Consider the following 22,403-nt stretch of genomic DNA (forward strand, 5'->3'; position numbering starts at 1 on the left):
GCTATGTAGAAGCACGACTGATGAGGAGAATGGCCACTCATTTCAACCTCACATCAGCCTGTCACACTCACGCCTCAATATATCTCCCACTGCCTCTGTATGAAACTTTTACTGATAGATTTTTAAAGAAAGTTGTTGTATTACTATTATTTTTTATTTTGTAACATTTGATCCTTATTCAATACAATAGATATGTACTTCATTTAAAGATGTACTGTGTGACTTGACTGTTGGAGGGTCTGTCACCTGCCTGTTTCCATAGAGATGTCCCTTGAATGTTCCACAGTATAGCCATAAAATTGAGAATCTCCATGGAGGGAGATAACAGGTAAGATCTGTGGAGCGGTGACCCCATTCACAGTAAGAATGGATGTTTTTTGTTTTAAATATATTTTTGCACAATAAATAGCATTTGTAGTTGAATGAATGCAAGAGAGATTAGTTTAATAACATAATGTGGACAATTTAAACCATTTCCATGAGGACAAGAAAAGTTACACAGTGTAATCTTAAGGCTAATTAGGTTGTAATTATTCTAAAGTGTTACCAAATCTGACATTGCCACACAGAACACACCATGCGTTTTTGTCTCTCCTTCCCTCTGGCATTGCTTCTTTTTATTGTAGCGTATGAGGAGTTATTGCATAGGCATTATTATCAATCCATTTTTCTAAGAGGTTAATTTGAATAATACGAGAAGGAAGATGACTGAATAAAGCCATCAAATGCGTCATTTTACTGAGGGGTCCTGTCTCAAATCTTTTTCAATTAGTCCCTCTCAAAGAGCTGAGCCGACCTTGAGAAGCTGCGCGGCCGTGAGTTCAAAACCAAGTCCCGATTCTAATCTTTATAATTAATGGGTGCGAGACTAGTGTCATTCATTACAGAGCATATTTAATCTTGTTGATAGAGGAGAGTTTGGCCGACTAAATAGCGACATATTTCAATTCCTGACCGACTCCCCCAGCAGAGCACTGCCTTGGAAGATGAACCAATCAATCTCTAAAGTAAAAAGAGTGAAGGTCCGGCCATTCCACAAGAGATGTTGTTAGCAGTAATAAAATGTTGAATAGAAAACCACAGGAAAGTGAAAACTGTCTGATTGAAATATTATGAGGGAACACAGGGCGGATGTGACGCCAAATAGAAAGCGTTTAACAGACTGGAAGGCATACATAAAGTTTTTTGTTTGGTACCACAATAAACTTGTCAATCAATTCCATAATGAACCATCTCACTCGCGCCACAGTGGAAAAGCAGGCATCATATTTCATGGCTTGACAATGCAAACACCGCTATCCCACTTGTGTTGCCTCATCAAGATGTTATCTCAGGCTTAAAAGCTTATCGGGCCTTCAGTAATGATATTGAGTGACTGGCTGCTGTGTTTTGATGGATATTGCAGTGAGTAATCTGACGCCAAATTGTGTTCCAGTTCTCATATTGTTCTGATTTTAGACTCGGCAAATAACGCGCTCCCCCACCTCCCTGTCTTCTCGGAGCGGCCCCTCAACGCACCCGCCGCACAGCTTCGCCACAGTCATTTGTCATAGATATAATTCCTTCCCAAAGGTAAAAGGGAATAGACTAGAAAGCAATCTCTGCGCCCGGTGACACAGAAGGGGATTGGCGTTGTCTAGTGTTGCTTTGGTCCAAATTGTGTAGCCTTTAAAGTGCATATGACAGGTTAGACTACTCATTTCATTAAAACATAGTTAACATAATTATATTTTATCTCCTATTTTTATTTATTTATTTATTTTCTGAAGTTTATCATTTTACTTGTTACCTGTTTGGACATGGACAACAAATATGGCCTAGAGTGCATAGACATATTTACATTGTTACCTATAGCAACCATAATGTTACAAGGGCAAAAACGGCACATATAATGAGACGGTATAATGAGACTAAGCCAAGTAACACCTTTATTTTGTCTAAAGGTCCTGTATTACAGAAAGTGCACCCTTGAGAGCTTAAAGCCATATTATAATTGTGTTACCTCCTCAAAAACATACCTGGAGTTGTGTTTTGTTTCATTTGCACATGTTTGAGAAGGTTCAAAAGTTCAAAATGTTCTGTTCCAGTTTGTGATGTCATGAAGTAGTTGTTAAGTTTTCAATGTAACAACTACCTTTTAACTTAATTTCAGAAGAGATTGGCAATTCCAGAACTGAAATCATGCTAGAGAAGGTGTATTGAGGTTAAAAAACGCATTGCAGCATTTGCGTGTTAAACATGTGTCAATGAAACAAAACACAACTCCAGATACAGTATGTTTGTGATGAAGAAACAACATTATAACAGATCCAAAAATTACGTAATATGTTTAAGCTGTTAGACAAATGTGTTTGTTGTGCAAAAATTATCACCCCACCAATTTTCAGTGTTGATGACTATTCTGTTTTAAAACTCATTGCTACTTCTTGTACTTTGAAATCTTTCTATGATGCATATATTTAACACAAGTATTATCCCACCAAACCAATTAATTATAAGAAAAACATGAAAACCTGTCATAAACATTTTAAAGGTGCATTGTGTAACTTTTCTGGTGAAGGATCCATTACCTGCTTTTCTGGAGATGTTTTTGCTTTGTCTGGAATGTTTCACAGTATGACATTAAATCTTTCTATCATCATGGAGACCAAGCCAGACCAAGTTACAGGCCAGATCTGTGGAGAGGCGACCCCACTCACCGTCAGAATGTTTGTTTTTCTTGGTATGTTTGAGCTATAAAACCACATATAATTGAAAACATGTAAGGTAGAGTTGTTTAATGTCATATTGTGGAACATTCCAAGCAGAGCAATGGCATATCCATACAAACAAGAAGGTGATGGACCCCCAACCGAAAAGTTACATAGTGCACCTTTAAATTGTGCTGGCTGATAGAAGCAGGATTTATGACGGGTGCTGTGTTTCAGATGAGTAAAAAGCTTATGTCAGATAGCACCCTTTCCAGCTCCCAGTGCATATGTACAGTACATTGGTGTATGAATGTGAGTGTGAATGGATAAGTGGCTCCTTCATGTAAAGCACTTTGAGTGGCCACTAGAGGTAGAAAACTTCTATATAAAAGTCACCATTTACATGTTCATACAATTTTAATTAAGATCATATGTGTTTAAAAATATCAATATTCCGTTTCATCAGACATTTATTTTAAAGATACCAAATTAGCTTTTACAGCTAATTTGGCATCTTAGCTCTGTAAGATTATAATGTTGTGTATTTCTTATAGTATTTATCTAGCTTTTCTTTTTTTTTTTTTTTTTCACAAACTGCAGTATTTGACATTTTTATCTTATTTATCTTAGGATTGTCTTAGCATTCTTGGAAATGTTGTTGGGTTGGGTGGGTTTGCAAGGGATCCCTATGAAAAACCTATCTGACTATGATATGACTGATGTGGAGGTATGTTTTGCTGGTCAGATGCACTTGTATATTTTAATACATTTACTACAAATAAACAAAATAAAAATGTAAAAAGTGATGGCCTTTTCACAATTTGTAGTCTATGTCCAAGCTGCGTAGATCAGAGAGGGTCAAGCTGTCACTATGGATATACCTGACCTGGAGGTTGTAGCAACTCAAGAGCTCAAACCTCTTTTCTCTTCTTTAAATTCATGTTTTAGACAATTTTGTTGTTTTGTCCCTGCACCTGTATCTGTTAAACTACATCCACCGTTGATAACATGGTTGCTCTGTGTTTAATGATCTCAAGTCTAGACACCATCATTATCTTGATAATAGCAGTATTCACACTTGCAATATCTTGTCTAAGAGCAGGTGATGAAGTAACTGATTGACTTGTTCTCCATTGTCAAACAAAAAGCCTTTAGTGCATTGATTCCCTTCATAATTACTGTTATTGATCCTCACGGGGAGATCAATCTTCAGAAGTGTGATCAATAACCTGCTCTGGATTGTACAGATCATAGATACATAGAAAAAAACTAACCATGGTGTAATAGAAGGACTTATCGTTCAATATATTATAGTTGGAGCAATATTTATCATGTGTACATTTTCTTTGCATTTGTGAAGAACCTTTTCATTTTTATTGCATTAAAATACGATTTATGTTGTAGAGAGTGAAATAACTTCTCTGTCTCATTCTCCACACTCACTGTTATTTTTCACAACTTATATTTTAATGATACTGCACATTTAGAATAGAGTTATTTTCGGGGTTATTCAGCTTTAGGGTTGCTGTGTAAAGTTATTTCAAAAATACCTTTCAGTGTTATATTTTCAGTAGCATTTCAGACTTTGTTATTGTGACAGCCCTAGTGAAAAATGAGGAACATTAGGTACTAGGATTGTCAAAAGTATTGAAAAACAGATAATAATCAATGCTAAAACTAGTACTGAAACTAGATACTAATTTGAGCAGCTATGGATACTAAAAAGGTCACATCCACAGGACAGAAATTAACCTTTCCTGAATAGCTTTAGGATGATCTTGAGCTGTATCAGAACAAATATAAGATCACATAGAACAGTATATGCCCATGAATCACTATGGAACATACCTGGATGACTGAGGGATTACACAGATATTAGACCACATGGTGATATAAAAGAAAGTACTATGATTTAATGTTGAAAATTGCATTCTATTGTCTAAAGAAAGAGTGTTTTTTTTATTATCATCCTGGTATCGGATTCAGTATTGAGTTTCAAGTCTCGAGTTTGAAATGTTAGTATTGTGACAACAGTATTAGGTATAAGCCAAATTGACTTGTTTATGGTTAAAGCAAAACTTGATCTGAGGGTGATGAAACATTTCTGATAGTTTTTCATTCATCATTTTTTGTCAGTGCCCTTTTCTGAAATGTGAACTGTCAAGTAATCTTTTTTTTTTTTTTTTATCTGGTTTAACACAGCCATCTGTTTACAGTCAATCTTAATGACAGCACAGTGTGACGCTGACCTGAAGGCATATCGTGGTCTTGTGTTAGTCCAACGTGAAACAGGTAGAAGAGTGCCACAGGCTCTCACTGACCGGTCATTATTTGCTCCAGATGCTCCAGGCTAACGTCAGACCGGATGATTCCCTTTGACTTGACCTTGATACAGATCATAGTGTTCTCACTGGATTGGTACATCAAGTGATATTATTGAGATGCAACTTTCAACGTGAGTGGGATTGCAGTGTCTCCATGAAAGTGTCTCAGAATAGAGTAGCATGGTGTTTATTAGTGGCTGCACTGCTGTGTGATGTGTATTGTTTTGTTATCCCATGCAGATTTCCACACACTTCCATACAAAATCTATGTATTTCATGAAATAGAATGAATTATTTGAAGTTTAAAAGTATGGTAAATCATCCAAAATTATTTAAACACAAATAATGAATAAATGATATGTACAAAAAAAGATTAAAGGTAGGTAGAGAGTGGGCTATTTCTCTGTCTTTTGGGCCTAGGGCTGTTTAGGAGGCATATGGTTCTGCTGCGGTTTGGGTTTTGAGGGGTTGCAGAATCATGGAGAGAGAAAGTGCATTGATGGTGATTGGAGTACTGTGAAGATATTAAATTTTAAAACTTAATTTTGACAGTAAGCAACATAACGTGACTCGCTACAAATTTCAATACTACAATGAAAACAAACAAAAACTCTCTCTTTAGACAATAGACAATTTTGCATTTGACCACTGCATTTGATCCATCCTTCAGTACCTCTGGTGCAAGTTGTCAGGAGCAGAGAACACCCACGGACCCATCTTCACATCTTGAGCTAGACTTGGTCAGGATTACCTCAGCTGGAGGATATTTACATTTATGGTGCATGTTTTGCGTCTTAATATTTTCATGAATGATGGGTGATGAGGAAAACCAATGAATTTACTAGAAAGAAAACTGACAAAGTTACTTGTATGTTTAGCTAAATTCCTTCTAAAAAACTTTTATCCAGTTGACAGAATTGTACTTTCCTTTACTATGAACATTATAACATTTATGTCCAGCTATCTTCTATGTAGTCTTCCCAAATGAACTTATTATTACTATTACTACAGAGGATAACTTTATTAACAATTACTGCACAGTGGTCTTGCATGCTGCGTGGCCATACTGCAGACAGTGGGCAGATCATTTGCACAACAAAGTGCCCTTTCTTTACATACCGTACACTGCTGTGGGATTTCGCATGCATCTATAATCTGATGGTAAGTGCCTTCTAATGCATTATGTATATTAGATAATGCACTGTGTGTGATACAGTCTGAACCCAAACCACTCATCCAGAGCCTCACTGTGGGTAAATATGTCCCCTAATATACAACTAACTTTACTTTTTTTTGCCATTTGCCACTTTTTACCTTGAGGAGGTGAAAGCTCTGGTCTGCATTGGAGCCATTTTCCAAGGCTCAGGGCGTCCAATTGTTTCCCCCACACTGAAAGCTGCTCGGGAGCTGTGCTAAAGGCTGCTTTGTGATTCTGAATGGACATTTTAGTGGCTCATTTTGCCATCACACTCTCATTTAGGCCGAGCACTGACCTGTGTCATATGGACATTGGATGGAGGTCAGGCAGCACCAACTGTACTAAAGGGTGCACTAAAAGACAAGGTAGAGAGGATACACCTGGAACTCTCATGTACTGAGTTCTAATGGCACAGGACAGCTTCCAGTTTAGCCGGACAGTCTGTTAGAAAGTAAGCTACAGACTTTATCCAGAACTGTTTACAGGGTTATAGTCGACTCAAGAAACTCTTGGTCAACTAAAGGCATGCCATGAGAAATCAACAGCTTGAGTGAAAAAGCTGATTTAACTGCCCAGTCACTCAGAACTAATCTCACTCCTTATATTCTCACTTCTGCTGTGAACCATATAATCTTTACAACCCTAATAAAATAATACATTGACTAACTAACAAAGAATTTATCTGACTGAGACAATATGGACTGATTAAAAACACATATTATAAATTCTTGTGGTCAATTCCTTTTTAAACATGGATTTAAAAATGGCATAGTGGAAGTCTGGAGGTTTACCTGTGATGTGACAAAATTGGCCAATTTCGAACAGAGCATTTTTGAGTGCTCCAAGAAGATAACTTTGGATAAATGGATTACTGACAAAGACATGAAAGAAGCAAAAGAGTTATTACAAAAAAAAAAAAAAGTTAATTTAGCGTATGTGTTCTTCAGTTGACTGAATGACTAAAGGAATGCAGTTAGAATTAGTGATTCTTTTGTCAGACAGGAGAGTTTGTTTACCTGCTTTACATCTTTCAGCTCCTTCCTGTAGCCTTCCTCAGAAGTATCACATGATGGTGTAGTGATGTGCCTTTTAGGCAGCATATGATAAGGAAATAAGACAGAAAAACTCCCCGCTGTATCAGAGAGGTCATTGAGATCCGAGGTCCAAGGAGCATGAATCATGATGAGGAAACATACACACAACATACACACACACGAGATGCAGTCAAAGAAGAAGAAGGTACCAGACAGTAGGGTGCGTAACCCTTACTGTCGACAAAGAAAGACAAGAAAAGCAGCCTACAAGACATGCCACTACACCATCATGTGGTACTTCTGTGGAAAACTACAGGAAGTAACCGAAAAATGTAAAGCAGGCAAATAAACTCTCCTGCCTAACAAAAACAGTCACTAAATCTAAGTGTAAAACTGAAGACAGAATGAACCTTTGCGGAAGATTAAATTAATACAGCCCTACTGTTTACAGCCTTAATTTTTTCCTCTTCCTACTGTGCACCACACTATTTCTGGACTGCTGTCATGTGCATAAGATAAGAAGTACAAGGGTGAAGGGACACAAGCTTTTACCTCAGCATTATATTTTGATCCCACATTTAAATTCAATGTACCCCTTACTGTGCTTTGAAAAGAATAAAGTTGTCTGCGCACCTGAACAAGCAGAACTAGGTTAGATCTTGCATATGTTTACCATAATGGCTCCTTTTGTCCATTCGTCTGGAAACTAACTTTGGCAAACTTTTTAATGTACTTCCACAAAGTGCTTTCTTTGATTAAAAGTTGCCCTATGAAGTGGGTGGTAGGCAGAAGAAAGAAAAATGTTAAGAGACGTATTTACTGCTTTTATATAGAGAGGGATTTCGACTCAGTGATGCAACGAGCCAAATTCCAAACAAAGGATTCAGATTTGTTTTTATTTTGTAAACCCCATATTTGTATTGATACAGACTGACCATGCATGTCCCTGATTGGCTTATTCACCTGTCAATCACACCCATCAGAACTCAAAGAGATCCATCGCCATCTTCTCACATTTTACTAAAGTATAGGAGGAGTGTGTATTCTGGATCTCAGTGGATTATTATTTTGTCTATTGTTTGAAAAATGTGTATTTTTTTATTGTCATCGTTTCATGAATTTCGTTGTTGTATCAAAAATCAATATCATAATCAAGTTTGAAAACATTATGCCATGCAATACATTTTTTCAAACATGGGCAGTAGTGTAACTTTTTTTCATCCATCTTTCTGTTACTGTGAAAGAGCAGGTAATGAAAGGCAGTGGTGACATTGAAGCTGTAATATGTGTGAACAGCATCAGTGTGCTGGACTTAGCCCTGGCTGTGCACTGACACTCTTGTGTGTGCCAGGGCATTACAGAGGCCATCTTAATCCGGTTTGTCACATGGCTCCCCCCAGACCAGCCTCATTTCATGCTGCTGAACTGCTATTGATAGAGCCTTTGGTAAATGAGGCACGCAGCAATCGTTAACTTTAATAACCATAAAGATGTGAGCATGGCAGTCATACAGGCCCAGGAGAGGGAACCCGTACAGGTGATTAAGAATCGACCCGTCCATCTCCTATTTGTACTAATGGAATCACCTGTTCAAGTCGTAGGGGCCATTACAGCCCACGGTCTCTTTGGGGCCTTCAAACGTGTACACAATTGGAATTTATCTTAAAAGGACATGACAATGTTATGGCAAAGAGACAGTAAAATGCTGACATTATATTGATTCATACACTTTTTCAACAAGTAAAATCCAATCATTAAACTGACATTTTTTATCGTTTGAAAACCAAGAAGTACAATGTTAGCAGTTATAATTAAAGTGCCTATATGTTAAGCAAAACTGACTCTTGTGAGCTTTAAGACATGTTAAAATGTTATTACCTCCTTAATAACATACCTGGAGTTGTGTTTTATTCCATTCATATTTCATTAACCTTTTATTATTAGTCTGTGTATATCTCCAAAGCTCAAAATGCTTTGTCCCACCTTGTAGAAGTAGGAGTTTTCTAGTTAACTGCTACCTTTTTGTTAACTGAGATTGACAATTCCAGGAATCAAATCATGCAAATCAGTGTTTCCAAACTTTCTTTTTTTTTTTTTTTTTTTTTTTCTGGGGACCCATATTTTAGAAGTCACAAACCTTTGAGACCCAAGTCAATAGACATTAATCGTAAATCACAAAATAAAGGTGGATTTGACCGTTATTGAACATTAATGACGATATTTTATTGTTGACTGAGTGATTGTGTCTCTCTGAACAATTAATATTACTCAAGTTTTAAACAATGAAAAACAGTCATTGAACCAGCAATAAAAGTTCCCATAAGTCGCCTATTTGGACATTAAATGTAGCCCATTTCTTATTCTTTTCAACATTCAATTGAACCAGCAATATTGGAACAAAATAATCAATACAATAATAACAAAAATATTAGAAATTATACAAAACATTTGAACATTTCTAATGAGATAGGTGGGATTGTCTGCGTTTTTATAGCACATTCCAGTCCGGGGTGCAGGAGGAGAGTGCAGCAGCAGATCAGGCGCAGCATTCTGTCTGTTTCTGTGCTTTGTGTTCATTTTTGTGAGCATAGAAAATCTCATGTGTTAGAACTCTATATTGCAGACCTACATGTAAATCGTGACAAGGAGACACACAAAAAAAAAATCTCTTGCCTGAGGGTCACGACCCAGTCTTTGGGGCACAATCATTCTAATGATTCTAGTGAAAGCGTACGGAGTTGAAAAACACAGTGGAGCACCTGTATTACCATCTGACATCACAAGTGGTTGAGTGTTTTCTGTCTGAGAGAAGAACTTAATGTTAATATTTGTTAGTATTATCATCAAGACAAACCTCCACTCTGGCCTCTGAAGGTTGTGAAATGAGCTGATAAACTCATCAAGGTGAATAATTGGGATGCTATAAGAATGTGTTTGGAAAATAAGGAATAATTTTGGAGAACTGCAAACTTTTGGACTTTTACAACAAGTCCCACTTTTTGGCATGATTAGTGAAGTCCATGCTGCATTGTGTTTCCCGGCTGATTCATAACGCCATACTTTATTTATAATTTGTAATCAAGGGCCAGTGTAAGTGTGAACCAGAACTAAACATCCACAGCTGAGAAGAAAAACAACATTGACTAATCTGACTCATGTAAGTCTGGGTCAGTGGATTCTGAGTCAGCGCTGGGTTCTGGTGTGGACACTCTTCCCTTGTTCACATTTCCTTGGTTAGCTTGGGGGCCCTAGCTGTGGCCGTTGCGTACATATTTATCTACTCCATTTACTTTACTGCCTCGGGAGAGAAAGTGAGACGCATCCATGTTATCGGGTCAGTCTGAAAGCAGCCTGCAGCCCTGGAAGAGGTCACCCAAAACATACGGTTCAATGCTACACGGACCGCCGATGTGATGAATGGTGAACTCCACTGACCAAATCACATGGGGGTCAAAGTTCACAGGATCAGATAAACAAGGGTTAACAATAGCCTCGATTAACCGGCTTATTATGGGCTGAGATGTATAGCACAACATAAAAACTCCCAGTGCTGGCATTGGTCCCGCTTCTTTAAATGTGTTTGAGTGTGGAGTCTGCTGCTATCCATCCTGCTGCAGGCTACCTTTTATTATTCATCGGCTTCACTTGGAGGAGAGCTTTTCACAGTGAGAATAAGTGGCCACAACTCGAGCCCTAGTGGACGATTTACTCTCAAGGCCAGGAATGTGTCAGTGGATACAGACAGAAAGAAAATGATGCACATTGTTATACATTTTTGCAGTTCACAAACAAAATGTGTACATGGAAATAAATGTAATGATCTGCTGATAAAACACATTTGGGCTGTAGGTCTTTAGTCATTTGGTCGATTAATCAGTTGAGGGTGTCTTAGCTGACTAAACTTTTTATTAGGTGACTTTTATTTAGATAGATTTAGAAGGATTTATATGGGACAACAGCAAAAAGGAGTGAGTACCTATAAATGGCAAATAGTCACATTTTTATATAGCACTTTTTCACCTTCAAGGAACTCAAAGCGCTTTACATCAAGCAACTACTCACCCATTCACACTTAGATGCATACATCAGTGCATGCAGACACTAGGGTCGAGGTGGGTTCATTGTCTTGCTCAAGGACACAATGACAGCTTTTCATTTCATTTTCTTTTCTTTTTTTTTTTTTTTCCATTGAACTATAACATATGTAAGTTATACTATTCATGACTGAATGGCCTAATCAAAATACAAATGTGAGTAAACTTATGAAGATAGAAAATCATTTTACTATTACTTCACTTACTTCAAAGCTCGTTACAGTTTTTCATGCATATTTACTTATTTAATTTAATTGAGAGTGCATTCAGAACAGTACTTCAGACTACTGCATACAGTCACACATGTATTAAATATTAATGCTTATTTTGATTGCATTTTGAATGATGAAAATAGGCATGGACTTGATTGGTTGCATTGTACATTGTAAAACTTAAGGACCAGTAAACATATTTTATATTTTGGGAATTATTTTAGGAGAATATGCCATTATTTATTTTAGAGATTGACCAATATTTGTTTTTTTCATGGCTAATGTTTATGATCGAGAGCAACCGATGCCTGATAAACTTTACAGGTATTTTTGGGCAGATATACATGGCTAATTTTGTTCTTTTTCATTAAATTATGTCATTTAAATTTACTAAAAACTCACCAACATCCCTTTTTTTCACCAGAAACTCATAAACGAGCAGAATAGACACATTTTCAGCAGTTATCTCTTTGCACTGAAGTGTTGAAATACAGCTGTAAGAGTATTCAGTTTGTTGACATTTGTTCATGATTTGTTGTTCATTTACAGTGAATGTGTGGATAGAGCAAAGTATGTCTTGACCAACATTCTTTAAAAGATTCAGTTTATATCCTTGGTTCATGTGAAATAACATCATGTAGTAGATTTTACAATAGGTTGACTGATACTAAGTCCTTAAAATGTGAATTCCAGCAACTCACCAAACGTGCAGCCTGATTGTGTTGTGATTGGCTTCGTAGACTGCAATCAGTGCTACTCTCAACTATCAAGAGCATTTTGGTGTGATAAGATAAGAAGTATAGTCTCATTCACTCCTACTTTCTTCCAGTCTTTAGATACCACACTGTAAACTAAAACGTATCAGTATATGACCTTGGTTTCGACAGATAAAAGCCATCAAAGAGCTCAGTTGTGTTATAAGGGACACTTCATATGGCAATAACTCTACACCACTCCTCATTTTCTCGCATTTCTCCGATTTCTCGCTCATTAGCAGTCTCTAATTGGCCGTTGGGCTAAGCTGAAAACAATGAAGCATCGATTTTCTTAAACATAATCACCTCATCCAGTCAGTTAATGGCTGCTGTCACTGTGGGCCACTGAAAGAAAAATGGCCAGCCAGTGGTCCCTCGGATGCCCTTCACCTCCCCTCACTAAAGGCTGGAGTACACAACCACCCACTCCATCTTATCGGCTTGGTTTAACCCCTTTAGCAGCCTGACAAACTCGGAGCACTGCATCCATCACCACCTATACTCCGTCTCAAGCCCCCGCAACACAATACCACGCATCAATGCACACTCAGATACAGTTCATTAAAGATCCTATTTTGCGCTATTTTGTGATCTATGCGACAATGTTGTTTCCTCATCACAAATATACCTGGAGTTGTATTTTGTTTCATTCACACATTTTTAACAAACAAATCCTGCTTATTTAGGGTTTGGGTTCTCTCAAAAAGAAACACTAATTTCTACCTTGTGATGTCATGTGGTAATAGAAGTTATGTGAACTTGGCTTCATGACATCACAAGATAGAAAAGAGCATTTTGAGCTTTGGAGATGTAGACAGACTAATAAAACAATTTAAAAACAAAGTGGAGGTGGAACAGAATGTTTTTTGTTTTAGGGAAGAACTCAAGAACTTTGATGAGGAAACATAATATAGATAGTTTTGAGTAATATAGACCTTTAAGGTAGAAAATAATTAATAGTTACAAACATATATGCTACCCTTTAATCTGTCAGGGATATTTTTCACTTTATCCGGGTGAAATGGCAGTCAAGGTCCAAGTGGCTATTTACGTGTCTGCCTTCAGTCATTCACACCACACTTCCGCGCTCTTTCCAGATGGTTCAGAGTCATCATGTCTGGCTCTAATAGTAATAGTGCAGTCAGCCTAAGTGTGCTGCTGATCACCACAGCTCAGCCCACAGACACCGATCACAGGACTGGCCTGCTCCTGAACTCGTCACCAAACCAGTATGATTGTAACTAGGACTGCAACTAACAATTATTTTACAAATTGATTAATCTTTTAGGAATCTTAAAAATGTGTAGCTATAACAGTCCAGAGTGATTTCTATTTTCTGTGCTAACACTTTTTTGGTTTGGCCCAGACTCGCTTTAGTAATGTTCTAGTCCTGATTTAGTTGTGGGTTAACTCTAATTGTTTTCCTAATTTTGATGTGTTGTGCTTGCAAATGTGAATGTGCCCTTTCTAAAACTTCTGCAGGAGTAAACTGATAGAGCACCTCTTTCATTATTTAGTAACTTCGAGTAAAGTTTGCACATCAGAGATCGCCTAGACTTGAAAGCCAGTCTGTAGGTCAGGAGGAGCTTTGTGAAATATTCAGAGAGCAACACTTGGTGGGGTTTGGGGCTTAAGCCCACTCTAGAGATCTCTCCCCACTTGTGTAGTCTTTTATAGTTATAGTATTGTGCTGAGGGAAATCTCACAACAGGCAGTGAGAGAGTGACATTAATACCACTCGACAGCACAGTCCAGCAGGACTGCAAATGTTTGCCTTTTAATCCAGGACTCTGTGGCCTTTGGTCTGGCTGCCACATACACTGATGGGAAAGAGAGAAGAAAACTGTTGCCAAACTCGTCTATGCTGCCGAAAACTTAGCTGCGGCGTAATGCATTGTGCTATAGCATTTCATTCAAACTAAGCAGCTGTCCTAGAGCAACTCTGCCGTGATATTGTCCTCATCAAGGCACACCGAGATGGATGGAGGCACTAATAGGTCTGGCATGTTTCAGTAGTTGCGTTTTGAAGTGCATGTAAAACCTGTGATGTACTCTTGTCTCCATCTCCAGCTCTGTCCTGGGATGAGCTCCAGTTTAATTGTTGGACGTTGTTGTGGGCTGCGGTGGCTGTCAGGAGAAGATAAAGAGTTTTTCCTGAGGCGTGAGGAGAGAGGGGAGCAGTGATGGAGGGTCTTTGTGCTGCTGCTCCGCTGGCTGCATTAGCCCTACTCTTTATAATTGTGTGAAGGGGGCACTTCCAGTGGCTCGCTCATTACTCACTGGCACGGCCGGCCGCTGGCAGCAGACACACCTTGTCCTCTAGCTCTGCCTTTCCGTGCAGGATGCCCCGCAGCTCTGTCCCCCCTCCCCTTCCCCAGAGCTCCATACCTATTGTTATTTTGACCCATTACCACCATCTGCGCATATCACCTTTTCTTCTCCCTGAATTTTTTTGACACGCTCTTTTGTCAGAATGGAACCTATTGTACGGCACTGGCTGTGACTGATGTCACCTTTGCTCTGGAGCTAATGTAGTGGTGGACTGCAGCCGCAGACGGTAAAGCTCTGAGGGAACCATAGTAGTTTAAGTAAATGCAGCTGCCATGCACACAATCAAAGACAAATATCTGGAGCAGTCATAACCAAACATAAGTGGACAGACAGCTGATTGGTATGGAGCGAGGACAGCCAGTTTGAGAGGCAATTAGACCATATAATTGAGATTCCTTGAGGGCCAATTTGTTACACACACTTACAGTCAAAGTGCTTAGTAAATGATCAGAGCGAAGCTCCATAATAATTGTCCTTGTGTTGAATTCTCGTCTTGTGTTTATATTTCATTTGAATAACATTCTCTACATACCTGCTTTGCATGCCAGAGAACCTCTCCAGCTCTAACCTTGTGTCTGTGTGTGTGTGGGCAGAGGGAGGCACGTGCGAGGTGATCGCCGCTCACCGCTGCTGTAACAAGAACCGCATCGAGGAGCGTTCACAGACGGTCAAATGCTCCTGTTTACCTGGGAAAGTGGCCGGGACAACACGCAACAAACCCTCCTGTGTGGATGGTAAGGACACACTGTACACTACTGCAAGACTTTGTATTGTAGGCAAACATAAATAAACCTTTACAAATATTGATGATAATGATAATGATCATGATAATGGAACTGAAGATTAACCTGGCAGTACTGAAAAAGGAAAAGAAAAAACAAACAGGACTTTTCAAAGAGTAGATTGTATTTTCATAATCCAGCCACAGGAGGTGACAAGATGTGGGTAGAATTGACAAAGGCCTGTGAGCCGGGCTGTGATTGGCTGATGGTGACACATAGAGAAAAAAACAAAACAAAACAAAAAAAAAAAAGACTTTTTTCTTTTGGTAAAGCATCTTTCTGCCAGTTGAGTGTTCTTCAGTACATCTTACTGCACCAGAATGCATTTGCTATAGAATTGAACTTCCCCTTGCTGTAGTTGTTGGCCTCAGGGGGGAACCGTTGGGAGGACTCAGTCAGCCTTGTGCACACCTGAGCAAGTAGCACATAGCCTGTGGCACCTACAGCTGATGGAAATGAATAACTAATAAACAGCAGTCGTGGGAGCTTCGGGCCAGTGCACCTGAATTACCTGACTGTAGAAGACAATCAGGGGGAGCCAGTTCAGTGGGCAGAGAAGAGTTTTCCGAGAGCTGCACAAGTCTACAGAGACGGCAGCGTTTCAGCGAGCTCATTTACAGTCTCTCACCTGCGCCTCCTGCTCACATCAAAGTCAGAATTAGACCCAAATATCTTCATTAGCACGGACAGGACATGAAGGGCCAGACAGGCTGCTCAGTGCTTTTCAGAGACCTGGTTAGTCACAGCTGACAGTCAAAAAAGGAAGCAGAATATAAATTAGACACATAAGCCAAAAGGATGACACCCAAGTACTGATTCGATGAAAAATGACTCGGAAAGTCAGAACAAGTTTTTTTTTTTTTCCTTTTTTTTGTTCACGACAGCTGAATTTCCGGGCCTTGATATATTGTGTTGGAGAAAGTGATGTTCTCTGGTTTATACGGCTGTTGAATGAAACATTTGCAGACTCCGACCTTGAATAAAACTCAAGCATTTTGTACGGTGAAAAGAGAAGCAGACAGCCAGACAGATTGAGTGTATTATTTTACTAAGGATGACTAAGACTGACTCAGTAATTACCTCAATAGAACACGCCTGACTATTGGAATGACAGTGCTTTAGAGTTCAAACAGTATCAGTGAATCAATTTCAAGTGAGTGAGTTTTCTGTCCATCAGTAATGAATTAATTTTGGCCCACAATTGGGTGAGGTTGCAGGATGACATAGGCTCTGTGCCAGCCAAGGTAACATACTAAGAATAGAATTTTTGTTAAATGGACTCTAAATGGAAATTCACGCTGTAATAAAAATAAAAATGGCGTTAAATTTAAAGTGGGACTAGACACCTAAACTCTGCCCACAACCACATTTCAAATAAAGCGGATAAACTGGGCAGTGTCTGAAGGACTAAAGAAAAGAGTGTGATTGGTAATCCAAACTTTCCGAGTGTCCTAATTATTCACTCCGATGAGTGATACTATGATAAAATACTTTTCACAACTCTAAAACAGGAGTAGAGTATTCCTGAAACTAAAGATAACAGTAAAACTATCAACAATTAGCATGCTAATAGACACTTCTTGATTACTGGACAATAAAATGCTTTATAGTTAGATGCTGACAGCACACAGCGGACATATTCTGACCTCAAGAGCTGCTTATACAACATATCTGTACTGGGCCCAGAGAAATGTTGCTGGATGTGAAAAAATCAAAAAACTTTAACCGCTAAAATAATAGTTGTTACCTTGGTTCTAGCCCCAGGCCTGGATAAAACTTGTAACAAAGAGCATTGTTGCATTATTAGGAGCTAATTTAATGAAAACAGAAAAGACAGCTAATTTGAACTTAAAAAAAAAAAAAACATGAAAAGCCCAGAAAACATTTAGACAGAGAAAGAATTTGCGTAAAAAAGCAAATGTAACAGTCAACGTATTATCATTTTTATTGCCCTACCAAGGCATCCGAGAGCAGAAGACACATGTTGCATTTGCCTTGCCAATGAAGGGCTGACGGCATGCCTGTTAAATGGCTTTTTGTGGGCATGGTTAACACGTCATGGCTCTGTGCCTGTCTCCTGCAGCGATGCACAGGAGCTGTTAGTGTATTGATTAACAAGCCCTTATGGAGGCAGTGCTGATAAAAATGGAAATCTCAAGTCAGTGGGCTTCAGTTGGATGACATAGCGACTATTTACAACATGTGAAGACATCATGTGATAATTGCTTTTCTCTCTTTTGTGACTAGGGATGATACAATAAACTATAATATCACTTAAAGGTGCCTTGTGTAACTTTTCTCCATGGAGATGTTATTGCTTTGTCTGGAATGTTTTACAGTATGGTATTAAAACTTTCTATCTTCATGGACACCAAACCAGACCAAGTTACAGGTCAGATCTGTGGAAAGGCAACAAAGGTCACAGTCAGATTGCTTGCTTTTCTATGTATTTTTGAGCTATAAAAACACATGTAATTTAATATATGCAAAGCTATTCAGTGTCACAGAACATTCCAGGTGACGGAACCCCAATCAAAAGTGACATAGTACACCTTTAATGAATGAATCAGTTTATTTTGTTATAGTGTCTTGCATACAAATATCCCCAGCCGCTTCATTTAAACAAACATATCTCCTTCTTTTTCCGGGCTTTACACAGAAATGATGAAAACTTATAGATATTAGAATTAAACAAGCATTACATCTTGTCATCATCATTACATCAGAACAGATCAGGACACTGGGTGAACATTTCATCAAACAAAGGATTTATATAAATTCATCATAAAAAAAGGACAAAGCAACAAAAAAATGAACTTCACTTTCCACTTCTCCCAACTCACATAAAAACCTAGTTTTGAAGGCCAGGGGACAGATGTAGTGTTTAGCTGGGAAATCAGTTATCTTTGATTCCCGCTCAGATTTACTCTGACATAAAATTCAGTTTAAATTGAAGTCTTTTAATTGAATAGGTCCACAATTTTGGTTTAGCCAAGATCCCATTCAGTCACTGTTCTTCATAACTGGTAAATTGTTATTAAATACAAATATTTTAATGGTTTGTGCTACATTTTGTTAATTATAAACTATACATGATGAATTTAAATAACTATCATGATATTATTTTTAATCGCAATTATTTTAGCATGATAATCATGACATAGATTCCCAGTATCGTCCCATAATTTGTAACATTGTATGATTATCCTGCGTAATAGTTGCATGTGCAGAATGATGTTATGTATTTTTATACCAAGGGATATTGATCTAGTCACCACATTCTTCACCTTGCTTCGAGCTAGATTCAGACAGAACTGCTCAATCAGATTAGTTTATTTCAGTGACATGTGAAACGAAGAAGCTCATTGGTCATACATACAGTACGTTAAGAACACAAATTAAACATATCTCCCCTCAGAGTTACAGAAATCCACTATGTTTTTTTTTTTGTTTCCTGTGATTTTTTTTATTTTATTTAGTTTTTTTAGTCCTCATTAGCAGTTGTGTTTGTTTAGCTATGGACAGACCATGCATGACCCTGATTGGCTAGTCCACTTGCCCATCATGCCCATCTGAACTCAGCGAGATACAACTTGGAAAAATGTGTATTCTGGATTCCAGGCAATCATGATAGTGAAATAATGACAAAACCACCCCAGGATACAGGGCAAAGGAGAGAATAAATAATGGCATAATTACTCATCTAAGTGGCATCTATAATTAAGAGATTGAAATTGAATGTGTAGATGGAGGAGCTTTTAATACGTAAAAATGAACTCTGATTTAGTATTTTTTGGTGAAGCGAGCCTACGGGCCGCTGTGGCACTATGGTGAGGGATTATAGACTTTCGGAGTCAGCCCTGTGTCCCAGATGGAGCGCTCTCCCCGGGTCCTGCTTTATTAATGTCCCATCCAGATGAGGAACGATCCTGCCGCCCAGCTCATCCCGACGCCCCCTGGGGGACACCTGCTGCCACTGTACCATACACAGGTTTTGCTCTCATACAAATATATACACTCAGACGCAATAGGCAAGGCTCTAGAGACAACTGAATCTTTAGAGGTCACGCAGTTTGGACAGTTAGACCACTTTCATCTTTAGCGTAATTTTGCAGGAGAAGGCAGACTCCCGCGCGTGATGCATTATGGGTCATTAACATCAAACAAGCATCAAAGCAGCTGGTTGGAGCTTCATTGTTACATGTTTACGATGTTGTGAACGAGGCCGCTCTGGGTTGACTCATATCCGACTGGTGAGTGTTTTGGATGCTATTAATACAGAAGCATGTGGGGACAGCGTGTGGCCACTTGGGTCTCATGTCAGCTTATCCCTGTGGTGGGAATTGATTATCAGTTTTGACAAAGAAAAGTTATGTCCTAGTTATGTCAGGGCCAACAAGGCTCTTAGCGATGAACATGCATTTTAACAAGTCGAAGTCCTATCTTTGCAGGCTGGCCAGCTTCATTACACAAGCTAAGATTAGACACTCCTCATCGCTCCACTGCTTTAGTTTTGTTTTTATCCTCATCTCAGCATTTAATACATGTATTTATTTTGTGCTGACACTTAAGATCTCTTCAAATCAATTTATGTGTTTGCTTTATTTATAGTAATGAGAAAATCTGTACTTTGGACTATAAAACATGAAAATGTGCTTTATAAACAAATTTAATGTTTATATAGTTAGTCAAAGCATAATTCTAATCATAGCCATAATTTAAAGGCCCGGTCCCTGATCTTTTCCCCATATATTCAAGCTAAATTTGGGTTGCCCTAGTACAGATATATTGCATATGCAGCTCTTGAGGTAAAAAAAAGAAAAAAAAAAAGTCCACTGTGTACTGTCTCCATCCAGTTGTGGAATCAAGAAGTGTGTGTCAGCATGCTAGTTGTTGTTAACATTACTGTGATTACACAAATTCCTCTGCACTGAAAGTTATGAAAAGCGCATATCAACTCCATCACCTGCTTATCTCCATGGAAATGCTTTTGTTTTTTCTTGAAAGTTCCACGTTATAGATTAAAAATCTATCATGAGGGAGACAAGCAGGTTACAGCACTACACTACGTTACAGTTCAGATCTGTGGAGAGTCACCCCTATCCCAGAAAAAATGGTTGTACTTTTGAGCAATAGAAACACCTGTAATGAATAAATGCTACATGGATATGTTTAATGTCATACCATGGAACATTCCAAGCTGAACAATATCATCTCCATGGAGACAAGGTGGCAGACCCTCCACCAGGAAAGTTACACAATGCACCATTAAAAATTCAAAACTGGTATATACATTCTAATATTTCAATTAACATAACAAACAATTATATAACTAGAACACAGAAAATATTAGCCAGGCTGCTGCCACCTAGTGCCTCCGCTCAGTTTCATTTCTCTCCAGCGACTAGGTCAGGAATCAGAATACACTAGACGGTTTGCAAGAACCCCGGAAGTTGTAGACCACGCACTGGCCAATCAGCGAAGAACTGTGAAGCCATGACATCAAACTCAAGCAACTGTCTGGGTCCCTTTTGTGGTACAGCACAACAGTAAACAAAGCGGTCGACATCGATGTTGACGAAGACATACATTTTGTGTTGGCAACGATTCCCGAGATCGAGGATTTAAAGCCAGAATAAAGACAATGTTTGGTGAATTTTATCAAAGGGAAAGAAGTTATTGCCCTTCTTCCTAGAGGATTTGGCGCATTACATACATCACGACCAAATAGCAACGACTGGTTAAATAAAAAGAGTACCCGCCTACCTTCGAGCAAACGAATCCTAATGCTGCGAGGTCAGACGGTTTACACGAAGTGAAACCGGCTGATGAATCAGGTTTAGAAAATATAGTTTCCTGCAAGAAAATACATACATCAAAAATCTAAAAAAAAAAAAAAAGAAACTAAATAATTAGGTCCCCATGATCTCACCCCTCTGTCTATGAAAAGCGCTGTTTACTTATGCATAGGCATTACATTGCAGATATGTACTCATTTAGCCTGTATGCAGATGTTGTAAATGCACACACGATATAATTTGCGTGTGTGTTTATTTGCTGTAGACATGGGCAGATGGAGGCTGAGGAGCACTGATGGGGAATGAACCCTTCTGTCTGGCTGCAGGCGGGTGTCGGCGAGCATGGCAGGTTGTCATGGTACATTTGAGATACATCCACAGGGAAACGCACAGGGATTTACAATGGAGGGGCGGCTCTGCTTACACATACGGAGGGAGAGAAGCACCGGCTAAAGTCAATGTAGCATGAGCAGCCGGAATACAATACAAATGTAAAACTGGGCAACATGTTGTTACAGGAAGAGCAAATAGTTGTTTTTTTGTTGTTGTTTTTTTATTAATTTGAACAGTTGAACTTTTTGTAACAATTAATTAATGTTTAAGATAGATATGGGATAGGGACGCACTGATCCAATACTGGTATCGGATATCAACACCGATCCTGAAAAATTTACTGGATCAGATATCGGCTTCCAAATATTGGATCAGCTGATATCTTGGTTGGATGTATACATTTATGTAATAAGACTGGTTATAGTTGGCTCAAAAAGTCTCTGAATATTTGAACAGCTACATAACACATTTGGATTACTTTTATCTTATTTTAGTTGTTGCTTAAATGGAGTAAATTTTTTTTTTATTATTATTATTTTTTAATGCACTGATATTGGTTGATATTGGGTATCGGCAGATATTTAAAGCTTTAATATCGGAATTGGTATCAGAATAGAAAATGCTGGATCGATGCATCCCTAATTTGAGACATAGATGCTAACTACACTGTACGTACCCTTTTTTGGTTCATTTACTGTAACAATGATGGAGAAAATCGCATTGCCAATAAAGCCTCCCAGCATATTGCCAAAGCTAGCAAGATGTATAAGTGTACTTATTTTTGCTATAGATTTACTTTAAAATGGTTGATTTCCATTGACTTTTTTGGTAGAACACTTTATCCATCTATGC

General features: G+C 38.5%; 1 protein-coding gene across 1 annotated transcript in view; it reads left to right on the plus strand.

The window, feature by feature from the left end:
• Positions 1–22,403, plus strand: part of LOC110165829 (chemokine-like protein TAFA-1) — a 173,536-nt gene that overhangs the window by 128,496 nt on the left and 22,637 nt on the right. The window contains exon 3 of the mRNA XM_020931027.2: positions 15,232–15,372. Coding sequence (XP_020786686.1) covers positions 15,232–15,372 — 141 coding nt within the window. The remainder of the gene's footprint in view (positions 1–15,231; positions 15,373–22,403) is intronic.

This window comes from Boleophthalmus pectinirostris, unplaced genomic scaffold (assembly GCF_026225935.1).
Source record: "Boleophthalmus pectinirostris isolate CB_2022bp ecotype Guang Dong unplaced genomic scaffold, ASM2622593v1 HiC_scaffold_3, whole genome shotgun sequence".
Taxonomy (NCBI): Eukaryota; Metazoa; Chordata; class Actinopteri; order Gobiiformes; family Gobiidae; genus Boleophthalmus; species Boleophthalmus pectinirostris.